Below are 13990 nucleotides of genomic sequence, written 5' to 3'. Positions count from 1 at the left end.
TTTACTTTCTGACTTGAAGCTAATGTTTCTTGCCCGGGTATGTACTTGTTTCTAATTATCTCCATAAACTCTTAGAACCAGACATTTCACATCACAGGTGCAAGCTACCAATCTGGGAAGGACCAGGGGATCCACTCAAGAAGATAATAAAGAGAAAAGGACCTAACCAGAGTGAAAGGGGAGGGCTTACTGTACAATTTCCTTTTGTATTTGTACTTGTTTAAAATATTATTACTTGAGTTCTAATAGCTCTGGAGGCATTACTTTTGATACAGTAAAATAATTATGAAATGAGTATTAGGCCAATCTATTTGTTTAATACCATGGGGTTCTCAATTAAACCGTAAACAATCATGTGATCAGCAGGAAAGGATTGTTCCATATTTTTTGCTTTGTAAATTCCCAAATAAAGCTTTCCTTGTCATGCAGAGTTTCTCAAGTAACTGAGAGCAATGTTTCATAGGTTTCCCATATTTTACTAGAGTCTTTAGACACACTTACATTTAAATCTTGGGGATTCATACAGTTCCTGAGAATCCTAGTTAACTCTATGGAATCTAAAATTCTTAAAGAAAAATATACTCTCTTATTTTAAAAGAATTAATTACAAACACGCACATATACACACATGCACAGAATGAAAGTTGTGTTTGTCTTAACAATACTACCACCTTCTACTTTTGCCAATTTCTAGTTTTGCCACTTGATTCCTAGTTGACCCAGATATAAACATACAGAATAACGTTTTCATATCACAGGTACCAGGATCAGCAGTTCATCAATCTTTTGAAGTGAACTGAGCAAAATAACAAACACACACACACTTAAGAGTCAATATTTATTCTGATTAATATTTTACAAAATTTTGACAGATTTTAATTTATGTAAGGAGAGCTAATTTATTAAACACTTTACAGGTTTTTCTTTCCACAGAATAACACGTTAAGTAGCAAAATAATACTTGGCACAGTTATAAATAAAGAATATAAAATAAAAATATTCATAGCTTAAGTATAATAATGATGCTGTTTTATGCCTATTAATATTTCAAATAAATTCCTGGGAACAAGAGAAATAAGGAAAAAAATTCCAAAGAAGTAATTCATGTTTAGAGCTGAGAAGTAAGTTCTTATTTGCTAAAAGTATCCAATTAAGCTGATATGAACTATTCCTCAAAGGGTCACCCTTATACACAACTTTAGAATGGGGTTAAACTGGTTCCAAACGTTAGGACCTATAAAACCCTCAGAAGGTACGCTGCTGCATAGTTGGCTCCTGACCATCTGACCATTTCTGAGTTATAGATTTCACTGGTGCTGAGATGGTTTAGTGCTAAAGCATTAACATTGCTAATATTTTCCATGTATACATCTACAGGTTTTTTTTTCTATTTAACTGAAAGACATTTCTTTCACACTTAAAAGAATATTGTACCATAAAGAAAGAACATGGTAACAACACTCTCATTCAAACTCTGAGAAAACCACCATTGTATTTGACTGTTAATAAAAAATGTTTCGATAAAAATTGCAACTGAGTCTTCATGTGAAGTGGCTCAAAATACAAAAAATTAAAACAAATTCTAGCCTTTTATAAATAACTTTGAATTTAAAAAGTATCTAAAATTTCCCCCAATCAGTAGTCAAAACTAGCAGAGGCATTTGTAAAGTTATCCAATTGTGTGCACTCTATGACAAAACGGCACGGTGCCATTGCCACCCCACACCCATCTCTTCCCTTCTCAAAAATAAAGCACGTATGCCAATTTTCTAATATTAAAACACTCACATACACTAAGTGATCTTTTTGATGTATGACTTATGGTCAAAGAAACTACTATATAAAAATGGTACTTGGAAATACTGAACGTCAACTATATACATTTCGCTGCTCCTCTTACTAAGGCAAGGGGCGGGTTTACCACTAGATTGCTTTAATACCTGTAATCTGCATTTTACAGAGAATACTAATTTTACCAAGCATCAGACATGCAGTGAACTTGCAGGGTATAATGCCTATTAACAGCAGTATTGAACATCACTAGAAGCTCATTAGTTATCTCCCTTTTCTTTTTGGTTGGATAAAATGAAATGAGCAGCTTTAAATACACGAACACATAGAGACACAAAGAGCAAACTATTCGATAAATTATTTATATACAGATACACAAGCTTTACACTGGTCTAGGATCTGCCATCAGTCTGGCCACCCTCTTCCCACTCTCCCCTGGCCTATCCCCTCTCACACGTTTCCCACAGGTTGCTTGAACCACAGTTTGCTACAGCACTTAAAGAGGACTACACCAAGTCTCACTCTGTAAACAATATTTGTGGAAGCAGTGACTAACAGTTCACCATGAGAGTATGGAAATGCTGCAACAAAAATTGATCAGTGCATCATGTTTAACAATTAGAAAATCTTTCTGAAATTGTTTCAGACAGCATTAACAAATTTCAAAACATTCAACGCTGGGAAAACTGAAACAACCTTAGAGACAAATTCTTTCTGATAGGTCATTTTTTAAAAACCAGAATATACCATTAGTTTTTCTTTTATTCACGTCTATTATGTACAGAAATCATGCTCCAACTTTAGCTAGACTCCCATTATTTTGTCTATAATTTATTTTTGCAGTATATCCGTTTATCTCTATTACTGAGAATTTTGCATTAACTTGAAAATAGCTCAACTCTTAAAAATTGGACTATTTGCACATCAAATTAAATTCTAATTTATGCTTTACTGGATAGTGTGTGCTAGTATACATTCTATGAGGTGCATCATGCACTTAGTAGGGCTTTTAAGTTGAACAAAATAACATGACTTACTATACTCATGCAAGTGCTTTATTATCAGACCATAAAACCTTAGAGCAAGGTTACTACAAATTATTTCACTGAACTAGAAATATATCAGCACTTCAACAGCTGATAGCAATAAAATATTGTTAGCACATTTTTTTGGTGAACATTATTTTCCTGTGCCTCTGAAGACACATTACAGTAGATCCCTAATAAAACCACATGATTTTCATCACAGTATTTACATGTACATTCTAACACGTACATAATACTAGTCTGAATCAATTTAAGACAACTCTCTTGGAATTAAATGCAATACTAATAGTAGATTGCATTATAAAATTTAGCTGTATACCATAAATTTAGTTTTAGCTAGACTCGAACATTTCTGATCAGTAAACCATGTCTGTCAACAGAATAAGTTCGTTCTTTCCTCATGAAAAATGTTATGAGAACAAAACCAAAAAGCTATATATGTTGTGAATTCCCACATTAAGAACCATTGAAATTCTTTTTAAGATCTTTATTCTTCCCAGAAGTGGCAGTGTGTTCTGTCCATGTTTACCTTCGTTAATAAAAGTGTTGAAAAAAAGACTGTAAAGTTCACTGTTAGCCCTACATAGCATGCTATTTGTTCAAAGGATGTGGATTCGAGTGTGAGAGAGACACGGACAGACACAATTTTCAGGCACCACTCAGCAATATGCTTCAAAGGATAAAGATGTTGCTACACGAGCTGGTACCCAGATCCTGATATTTGGTCATATTCTATTGTATACTGCCTGGTCCAGTCCACGATAACAGGACGAAAGAGGCCACAGCATCGAAATTCAAAGAAGTCTATAATATTCCTTACACATCCATGGCTAAACACCCCCCGGCAAAAAAACAAAACAAAACACAGAAACAAACAGAAAACAGAAAAAGAAAAAAATAGTCTATTAGTATAGTAACTTAATATGAGTTTAACATAATTTTAATGTTAAATATATTTTTTCCAAACTTAAATACTCAGATTTTTTGTCAGAAAGAATCTGCTTATAACTCTAAGATATGTATACATTCATGTTTCTTCAGAGCTCTGACAACACTGATTTTTCTCTTGTGCTTATACCATGGGTTACACTATTATATTTTAAAGTTATTCAAACATCCATCTCTCATTCCTATGTAAAATAAAAATTTTCATAAAACCTTTCCTTGACTGGTAGCTCTTTGGCAAGGAGACAAACTATATCCAAAACTGAGAAAGTAAAAGACAAAATAAATATAAAATAGCATAAATGTGAGAGTGTACCTAAGAGTAACAATTTAAAAAAAGAAATGTCAAGGGAAGTCCTGGAATTTTAGAATTCAAGAATTTTAGAAACTTCAAGAATACCTTTGGAAAAGCAGTTAGTTTTACACATTATGTAATTATTATGCCAATGGGAGAATTCTCAAAACTGTTCAACTGGCTCTATTATTTTTTCTTTTAAAGATCTGCGTGCTTTCCAAAAGCATGCAACAATTAACAGCACCACAAAAGCTTGAAGGTAGCAGACAATTTGTTTGAGTAAAACTCAAAAAGTTTTAAATATTTCATATTATTAGGAAACTACTGTTTAACTCCAAACCGAATGCAAATTTCAAAATATATACATATATAAATAAAAGAATAGTACAATCTCTTCAATAAATGGTGTTGGGGAAACTGAACAGTCACATGCAAAAGAACTAAACTGAACCACTATCTTACACTATATACAGAAATTAACTCAAATGGGTTAAGACCTGAATTTATGAACTGAAAACAGAAAACAGAGATGGAAGCTCCTTGACGTTAGTCTTGGTGATGAATTTTTGAATCTGACACCAACAGCAAAGGTAACAACAGCAAAAATAGATGAGACGACATTGAACTAAGAAGGTTCCGCCCAGCGAAGAAAACCATCAACAAAATGAAAAGGCAACCTACTGAACGGGAGGAAACACCTGCAAATCATATATCTGATAAAAGGCTGATATCCAGATTATATAAAGAACTCACACAACTCAAAAGAAAAAAGCAAATAATCCAACTAAAAACAGACAATCTGAATAGACTGATGGCCAAGAGACATGAGAAGACATTCAACGTTACACTAATTGTTAGAGAAATGCAAATCAAAACCACCATGAGACAGATACTGCCACATACTTGTTAGAATGGCTATTATCAAAAAGATAGGAAAGCAAGAGTCGGGGAGGATACAGAGAACCCTGTGCACTGCTGGTGGGGACATAAATCGGTACAGCTACTACAGAAAACAGTATGGAGGTTCCTCAAGAATTAAAAACAGGACCACCATACGATTCAGCAATTCCACTTCCGGGTACTTATCCAAAGAAAATGAAAACACTAGCTTGAAAAGATATATATGCACTCAACGTGTTCCCTGCAGCATTATTTACAACAGTCAAGATATGGTAACAGTCTAAGTATCCATCGATGGATGAATGGTTTTTTTAAAAAATGTGATACACACACACAATCAAACAAAATCCAGCCACTGTAAAGAAAAAGGAAATCCAGCCATTGGCAATGACATGGATGGACCCTGAGGGCACTATACGTGAAGTCAGCAAATATGACATTATCTCACTCACTTTGAATATAAACAAACCTGAGCTCAGAGATACAGAGAACAGACTGTGGAGGCCAGAGACTGGGAGTGGGGGCAGGCAAATGTGTAAGGAGGTTCAGAACATACAGACTCCCAGTTCTGTATAAGGAGCCCTGGGAGTGCAACATAGAGCATGCTGACGACAGTCTGTGTCCTACTGCACGTTTGAAAACCGCTGAGAACAGATCTTACAAGTTCTCATGACAAGAAAAAGTTTTCCAACTATTTATGGGGACAGATGTTAACTAGATTTTAATGGTGATCACTTTGCAATGTTCACAAACATCAAGCCATTATGTTGTACACTTCAAACCAATATAATGTTGTATGTCAATTACACTTAAAGTTAAAAAGAAAAAAGAAAATTAGGTGTGTGGAAATTTTTATGTCATTCAAACAGCAAATAAAATAAGTAATCTGGGACTTCCCTGGGGGTCCAGTGGCTAAGAATACACGCTCCCAATGCAGGGGGCCTGGGTTTGATCCCTGGTCAGGGAACCAGATCCCACATGCTGCAACTCAGAGTTCACATGGTGCAACTAAAGATCCAGAGGATCCAGTACAGGCAAATAAACAAATAAACATTAAAAAATAATATGTAATCTGAAGCAAAAAGGAGCTGCCCGAGAGTCTAAGAAATTTCCCTAAAGAACGAATTTCAAGCAATTGTATTTCTAAAAATCTTATTTCAATTTTCTTGATACATTCATTTTTGAATGAAAATGTATAAATTGATGGAAATGTTAAAGAACAAATACTAAATGTTAGTAGGTCAATGAAGTTTGAATTGTATAATTAAAGGGAAAAGTGAAATCTTTGTATTTATGTTTTACAAGCTATTTTATACATGGCTAAGTAAAAGAAATATTCCCTATTTCCTATCTTATTGCCACTTTAAAAGAAAATACTTCTCTTTGATGTACTCATTAGATATTTGCTTAGTTTAGTTAGTAAGGAATTTCTTGAAGGAACTTCAAGAGAAAATATTAAATCCACAGAAATGTACGTACTTGAATGGACTTTCAATAGATGTTGTTGTGACTTTAAAGTGCTTGTACCTCCTGGCATTCATTCTTTCATTTGTAGTAATACCTAAACATGATATCTAAGAGGCAAAAGAAAGCAAACCATTAAGTCTCTGAATATTTAATATAAAATAAATGAAAATTAATTCCCAGGATTAGGATGGAAAAAAAAATGATGAAGTCTGTTTTTGGTTTTCCGTCAGGAGACATCAAGCTAATGTACAAGAGATCATCTGTCTCTATGAAAAGCAGCTAGTTAAATAGAGAAATAATTTTTAAACAGGTTACCTGGCATTGTGTATGTGGAGAGATGGACATTATGTACATACTTCTACTCCATCAGCTCCTTTAAGCAGGAGATTTTTTAAAAATCCTAATTAAAAGGAAAGGGCTTCCCAGGTGGCTCAGTGGTAAAGAATCCACCTGCCAATGCAGGAGATGCAAGAGATGCAGGTTTGAACCCTGGTCAGGAAGATCCCCTGAAGAAGGAAATGGCTACCCATTCCAGTACTCTTGCCTGGAAAATTCCATTGGGTAAAGTAACCTGGTGGGCTACAGTCCATGGGGTTGCAAAGAGTCAGATATGACTGAGCACACACAGAGAAAATCCATGTGTATCAGTTTTATTAATTAAGTTAAGAAAAAAAAAGTCTTAATTAAATTAACTTTAAAAATTAAGTTAAAAAAACCTCTTGAATAAATACTGATATTTGCAGGTAATAAAATATTACTATTAAAACACATACAAAATTAATGGCACCATTAATCTAAGCTCACAGTATGTAAATCAGCAAAGACAGAAACAATAAGCTTTGTTAAGAGTAGTACTGAAAGTCAGAAGTTCCTAATATAAGAAGATGGAGGAGAGGTGGAAAGACAGAGGGGAGAAGAAAGGAACAGCAAACTGAAAATTTTAACTCTTGAAAGAATTTTAATTATTGAAAAGTAGGAGTGGTTATAAAGAGGATACACTATCGTCTTTTAAGCAAGGAGTGAATTTTTAAGAGTTCTCGGCACACTAAAGAATAACTCATTTGTACATACCTGATACATTTGACACATGAGTAATACAGCCACCCACATGAAATGGAAAACACTGTTCAGAAACATCCAGAACATCCAAGGTGAGCAGGTGGCAATTTGAGTAATGTATGTCCAAAATCCATCCTTGGTGTAGCTGGTCTCACAGTGCAGTCCCCAGTCTAAAATCAGAGCACAGGTACTCAGATTTACTTGACAATCATCCAAGCCCCTTGTGGGTGATTTTGTGGTAGGTACCACTTAGAAAACATGACCTAAGAATTAAATTAAATTAAATTTAACTGATGACTCTCAATGCAAGTATTTTTGTACTCATAAATAATTCCCTTATCCCCTAATGAAAAAACATAAAGAACAGAAAGCAGCAGCCAACCTTAAAAACAAACAAGCCTGTCCTGTAACAACAGTTTTTATCTGACTGGTACTGCATACATAGAATATATAAAAACACGTCCTTTATACAAAGATAAGGTGATATATACATGTGAGACTTCTTTGGAGGGAAGGCATATAATACAAGATCACCTTGGGAAGGAGAGCTTTTTCCAAAACAAAATTTACTCAGAGAGCCGCTGCCAAAAAGAACTGATGTTATTGCTGGACTATGCTCTTTCTTAGGGGTGTTGGACTGCCAGAAATTAGGTAAAGATCTCTGATCAAAACTTTCTCTCTGTTCATCTCTATTTGAGGAACTAGCCTCCTTTTTCATTATGGTATTAATAATAAATATTCTTAATATCTGTGGGAGTAGGAAGACTAGGAAATCATCCAAGACTTATTTTCAAGTCAGTATCTAATACGTCTTCACGCTAAGTACCAACAAGCCCTGAAGGACAGTAACTAATATTTTCATTCAAATTCTTTCTGTTCTCAGTGCAATAAAAGCCTATTATTTCTTCTAAAATACTAAACCATATAATCAGTGAATGATAACTTATTTTTAACCTTTTAAATATTCTCCAATAGACAATAATTATACCTTACTCTTCAAAATATTTCAAGTTCTGTGAAAACTGAACTCCAACTATATTTTCCCAGCTGTTTGATAAGAAAGAGCAATTAGCATAATCAAAAAATTTACAAACTACTAAAGTAAAGCAAGCATGCAATGTGAAAAATCTTGGTGTATTTTACCCAGAAGCTTTTCAAAGCCTATTAAAAGATAATTAACTGATACTTCTGTTGCTTATACTCTACTGAATATGTTTGATAGTTCTCTACTATTTTTTCATTGTAGTGAATTGCCTCAGTTAAAAGACATTTGTCATTATCGTATTTTTTATTAATATGGTAAAGCATAAGTTTGCAACATTTGCTTTAAGAAGATAAAAGGTACTAACTGTACTCACAAGAAATACAACCATAAATCATCCAGCAGATCATAAAAAGCAAGAAGAACAGGTAGCCCATAAAGTATCTATGGTTGCCTGCACCTAGAGAACAAAACAGAAGCAATTTCTTCCAGCTAAGAAGAAACAACCAGACACATACTTAGAGATGAGGTTGGGGTGGGGAAATGCCATGAAAAGTGAGATACACATTGGACAATAATCACATACGTTATTTTATAAAATGATCGTCGAGAAAACAGTTGTTTTAATGAAAGGCTTTAAATAAAAGAATGCTCACAATTACACACAAAGATGTAGTGACTGCAGTGAAATGCATTCTGAAGTCAAAAGTCTTAATGAACCAACAATCACAATATTGAGCTTTGATTCCACTGTGTGTTTTGAGGTTTAAACAACCCTATTTTATCTTTACTTTTATAAACTTTATAATCCAGCTTTTTAAAGGTTTCTCTCCAGGAGTCATACAATCTTTGTAACATCTCCCAGCTGTCCCTCATAAAATCTCCATGGTCATCTCTCAGGCCACTTAGTCCACTTCCTTAGACTGTGCCATTCTCAACACTGAGGTATGCAGAGTTCTTATCTGTCATTTTTCTTTGCCTCTGTACATAGCAATCTTGTAGCAATTTTTAATTGTCTAACTTTCTCTAGTTTAACTAAAAGACAACACAAGCTGCCTCTTGACCGATTTCACTGTTGTCCAATGGAGAAAACAAGAAAGAGGAGGCACCACAGAGAACTGATAAAGAAATTATATCAGTCTTTCCTAGACACTGATTTTATGATGTCTTTCCCCTCTCTCACAGCTGAGCTGATGTACCGCCAACAAGGAAATAATTAGGGGAATGAGGGGTGTTGCGTGGTGCAAGAATGAAGCTTCTACATCTACTTTAATATTGTACTCCATTAGTTACCTAGAGCAATATAAATCAACAATATATTTAAAAATCACTAGTAAAACTTACCTACACAGTTCCCCACCCATGGGCAATGATGGTCGAATTTCGCTATACAGCGGTTGCACACACCACAGTGTTTGGACCTTACTGGTTTCCGTATCTGTCAACAGGCATGTGAAAAGATTACAAAAGGCACTGGACCTAAGACAGAAAAGCTGAACATTTTCTCAGAATACAATTATGAAAAAGACAAGGTTTCCAAAAGAATAGATCCAATCAAAAATCATTCTTGTTTAATAAAATTTCAACTGCAACAACAAAGATGCAAAAGGCTACACTAAAACATAAACTTGCTGTGTGGACAGTCAAACAAACAAACACAAAGTCCTAAGGTGGGGCAGAACCATCAATTTACAAAAATAAGAATCAAATACCAATCTGTTATTGCAGTGAATGTTACTATATTTAATTCAAAACCCTGAAATTCCTCAAATATCACTATTTTGGCTTCTTAATGAAAATCTATCATAGTGAATGATACTGGTTGCTGCTTAATAAAATGACTGTTCCTTAGTAACAGGAAGGTCGTTAGAAGTGAATAAAAGCAGCTCTTAAAATTCAAATCATTAATGTCTTCCCAGAGTTAACATATCTAGCAAAAAAACAAAAAAAAACAAAACAAACAACCCAGTAAGTGCTCGCATCTTTCAGAGCCTCCTCGGATCTCAGATTAAGGTACAGCATTTTTCCCTGCTGAACTGCAAGACCATTATCTAAGAAAATACAACATGCTTGTGAAGTTTAGGCAGTCCCTGTTTGTTCTAAAAAACAAAAAATACATTATACAGCTCCTGACAGGCAATAAAGAATTCATTTTCATGATGCCTTCTGTTTTAAATGTTGTGAAATGCTTTTCTCTCCATTACTCTAAAGCGGTCAAGTGAATATAAGAACTCATTAGTGATCTTCAAAGAGCTGTTAGTCCCAACGCTGGATACATGACAAGAGCTAGAGGAAAAACACTTGCTAGAAGCAAATTTCATAATACCCCTCACTGGTGGTTCAACAAAAGCACTGTCATTTCCCCAGCACTCTCCATAAGGTTCTACATGATTCTGAGGGCACTAAGAAAAAGGCAGAGGTGCATTATGTGGCTCTTACATGTACTAAGATAATCTGTGGACCCAAGAAAAGGCTAAGTTATTCTTCACCACAGATGTGAGACTAAATCTATCAGCAGAAAGAAGTAGGATAGATCAAACAACTTCTACCCTAACTTGCAGCTCTCAGCTAAGTCTCCTCTTTGAGCAACAGTTATGAAGGGATTCTGCACAAAAACTGACACAAGCAATTCATTTTGAGGAAATTCTGATTTACGTATGTCTTCTCACCTATTTGTCAAAGTGAAGGATATCCATATAATTACAAATACCTCTGTCAATTTGAATCATTTTATAACACAACATGCTCTTGATTTTACAATACCAAATTATCTATCCAGAACTACAGCTTATCTTAACATAAAACATAATGAAAACATTTATGCTATAATGACAAAAGTAGTCTTGTTCTTGCCATCAGGTATTTACTTAACAATGAAACTGTACTGAGCAACTCTATGTAAAACAATCTGTTTGACATATGGCAAAAACATCAGCAATGTATACTTGACTTTGTGGAACAGAATAATATGTTCATAGAATAGTAGAATATAAAAATGTTCTAAACATTAAGAATACAATTCTACAAATCACCCGTTGTAAAGCACAGAAACAAAAATCTTTTTAAAGCATGTTTTAAAATACAAAAGAATCAGTACTCTAAAGTTGTTACCCAAAATAAAGCAGTATAGTGAAAATCCAAAATCATAACTGTTTGTCAAAGAATGTTAAGTCAAACTTAAAAGAATCTTTAGAACTAGAGCTTAGTTTCAAAAACTCATTCCAGAATCCTCAACTAAGTCGATTATTTCATTATTATTAAGATGTTAGTTCAGTTGTAGTGTATAACTTACAGGTATAAAAGAACATATAGTTTCAAGCAATGATTTGGGGACATTCCCATCTCCGTACAGAGAAACATGGTTTACTCAGGAACACTATATGCCACAGAAACGCTGTGGCAGTCCATACATTTTCCACAGGAACTAATCACAAAAATCTAGCAGAAAATCACCAAAACACAAAACCGTACTATTACCTATGACCTGGCTGAATATGATAACTTTTACTGTCAATGATAAAAGAGTGCTCTGATTTGCATAAAGACTCTAACACAGATGGATAACTGCTCTGATGTTGTCTTACAGATTACCTAATTTCCCATCATGGCCTTTAAACATAAGAAACTAGGATAACAGCATATTAGGGAATCAGTAAACTTTTGATTTAAATACTTTATTAATTAGTTTTTTGTTGAATTACATCCTGAGAAAAAAAGAATGAATACAAATGAAGGGCAACACTGAGTCGGAAATGCAGTTAAGGTATAACATCAGGGGGAACAAGAACACTGGGAAGAAGGTATCTTTTCACCATCTTTCCTCCTGTCCCATGATCTAAAAGCCTTCTGGCTGGGGGATCATGAAATGTGCTCAGTGAAAGACACTGTCCTGGTTTCCCAAACTCTCTATGCTATGCCACTGCTGAGGGAAAAGGAGAGAGGGAAGAAAAAGAAAAAAATACTACCAAACAGGTACTGCAGAATATACTGAGGTCCAGACTTCCTGTCTCTGCAAGTTCAACTATTGTCTGTGAATTAAAAAAAAAAAAAACACAAAAACTTCATTCAAAATAGAACAATATTCATCAACTACTGTTCCATCAATATGAGTATTAATACACACTACTAAATATAGATAACCAACAAGGACCTACTGCACAGCACAGGGAAGTATACTCCATATTTTGTAATAAACTATAAGGGAAAAGAATCTGAGAAAGAATATTTTATTTCTCAGATTACATATATAAAACTCAGTGATTCGGTTATACACAACTCAATCATTGTGCTGTACACCCAAAACGAAAACAACACTGAAAACCAACTATACTCAATAAGAATATTTATATGAGTATCAACAAACACACATTTAGTTTTAACCACGGTTTTCAGCTGAAAATAATAAATTTCTTCACTTACTTCTGTTATTTTACTATAATTTGAATATAGAAATTTTATTGGATATATGAATGAAGCAACCCTAAACTTAACGGGAATAAAACTAAATTATGTAAGAACTAGTCTGCATGGGTTTTGATGATTAAGAGATAAATGTAAACCTGAATCCAAAAAAGACTCGACTCTTCAGAGCTAGACTATGACTTAAGAAAACCTGGCAAATCAATTAGCAGTAAATGTCTGAAGAATACCGGAACGTAAGAGCAGCGTTCTTTATGCAGCATAGAGAGGGGTAGACTGTAAGAAACTGCTAGTGTTTTCATCAACTGTGGATAGAATAACTCATCAGGATTTGTTCTGTTTTCAGGGACTGGGTTAAACAACTCTTAAAATAATTTAACTGCCTCTGGTCTAATTCTCTACTTAACACGACCTCTTTGGATTATAAATTCGGCTTTCTAAGTACCTGGGCCATAGATGAGGGGTGCCCTGGATCATATATACAAATATGTTAGCTATTAGAACAATTTACCTATACTATCAACCAGTTTTCTGGCCTTCTAGTTTACACGGTCTTTTAACAAGCATTTATTTAATGAATGCAAATTTATTTGCTGAAGCTTTACAGAGATGTTTAAAATACTGTATTAGTCCCTCAAAACAATCATAATCCTTAGAAAGGAGAGAAACGTGAAATTTTAAAGTGCCATTTTAAAATGTCATGGAAGTGTAAGGCCAGGCATCTCAAGAGCACCAACTCTATACAAAATCTCAGATTGGTTTGAAATTCCCAGTTTCTTTGTACTCTCGTATCTGCTAAAAATACTGATAATCTGGCAATAAAACACATGTAACTAGTTAGGTTGTATCTTGCTACCTTTTTCTTTTGTTCTTCTGTGGCTTTAATAATCCCTGGATCTGATTTCCAAGATTTCCCAAAATTGTAGAAAAGTGCAATACTGTTGGCAAGGAATGGAAGATGGATAAATAGAAAATTGAGATGTGCCTAAAGTTAAGGAATCTAAAGAAGCAATGAAAACTAGTTATTACTATAGGTAAACTTATAATCTGTAAGGTTTTATCACACATACAAAGAAACCTAGAAAA

The 13990-nt window shown here is 34.3% G+C and overlaps 1 protein-coding gene across 2 annotated transcripts in view; it reads right to left on the bottom strand.

The window, feature by feature from the left end:
* Positions 1–824: 824 nt before the first annotated feature.
* Positions 825–13990, bottom strand: part of ZDHHC17 (zinc finger DHHC-type palmitoyltransferase 17) — a 100081-nt gene continuing 86915 nt past the window's right edge. The window contains exons 11-17 of one of the 2 annotated variants that reach the window (XM_061415572.1): positions 13761–13885; positions 12451–12513; positions 9830–9923; positions 8862–8945; positions 7516–7673; positions 6457–6551; positions 825–3667 (exon numbers count right to left, since the gene is read on the bottom strand). In XM_061415572.1, coding sequence (XP_061271556.1) covers positions 3529–3667; positions 6457–6551; positions 7516–7673; positions 8862–8945; positions 9830–9923; positions 12451–12513; positions 13761–13885 — 758 coding nt within the window. In that variant the 3' untranslated portion in view covers positions 825–3528. The remainder of the gene's footprint in view (positions 3668–6456; positions 6552–7515; positions 7674–8861; positions 8946–9829; positions 9924–12450; positions 12514–13760; positions 13886–13990) is intronic. The other variant, XM_061415573.1, reaches the window with a different exon arrangement.

Source organism: Bos javanicus, chromosome 5 (genome assembly GCF_032452875.1).
Source record: "Bos javanicus breed banteng chromosome 5, ARS-OSU_banteng_1.0, whole genome shotgun sequence".
NCBI lineage: Eukaryota > Metazoa > Chordata > Mammalia > Artiodactyla > Bovidae > Bos > Bos javanicus.
The sequence above is the reverse complement of the archived record's forward strand: the minus strand, read 5'-3'. Positions and strand labels throughout refer to the sequence as shown.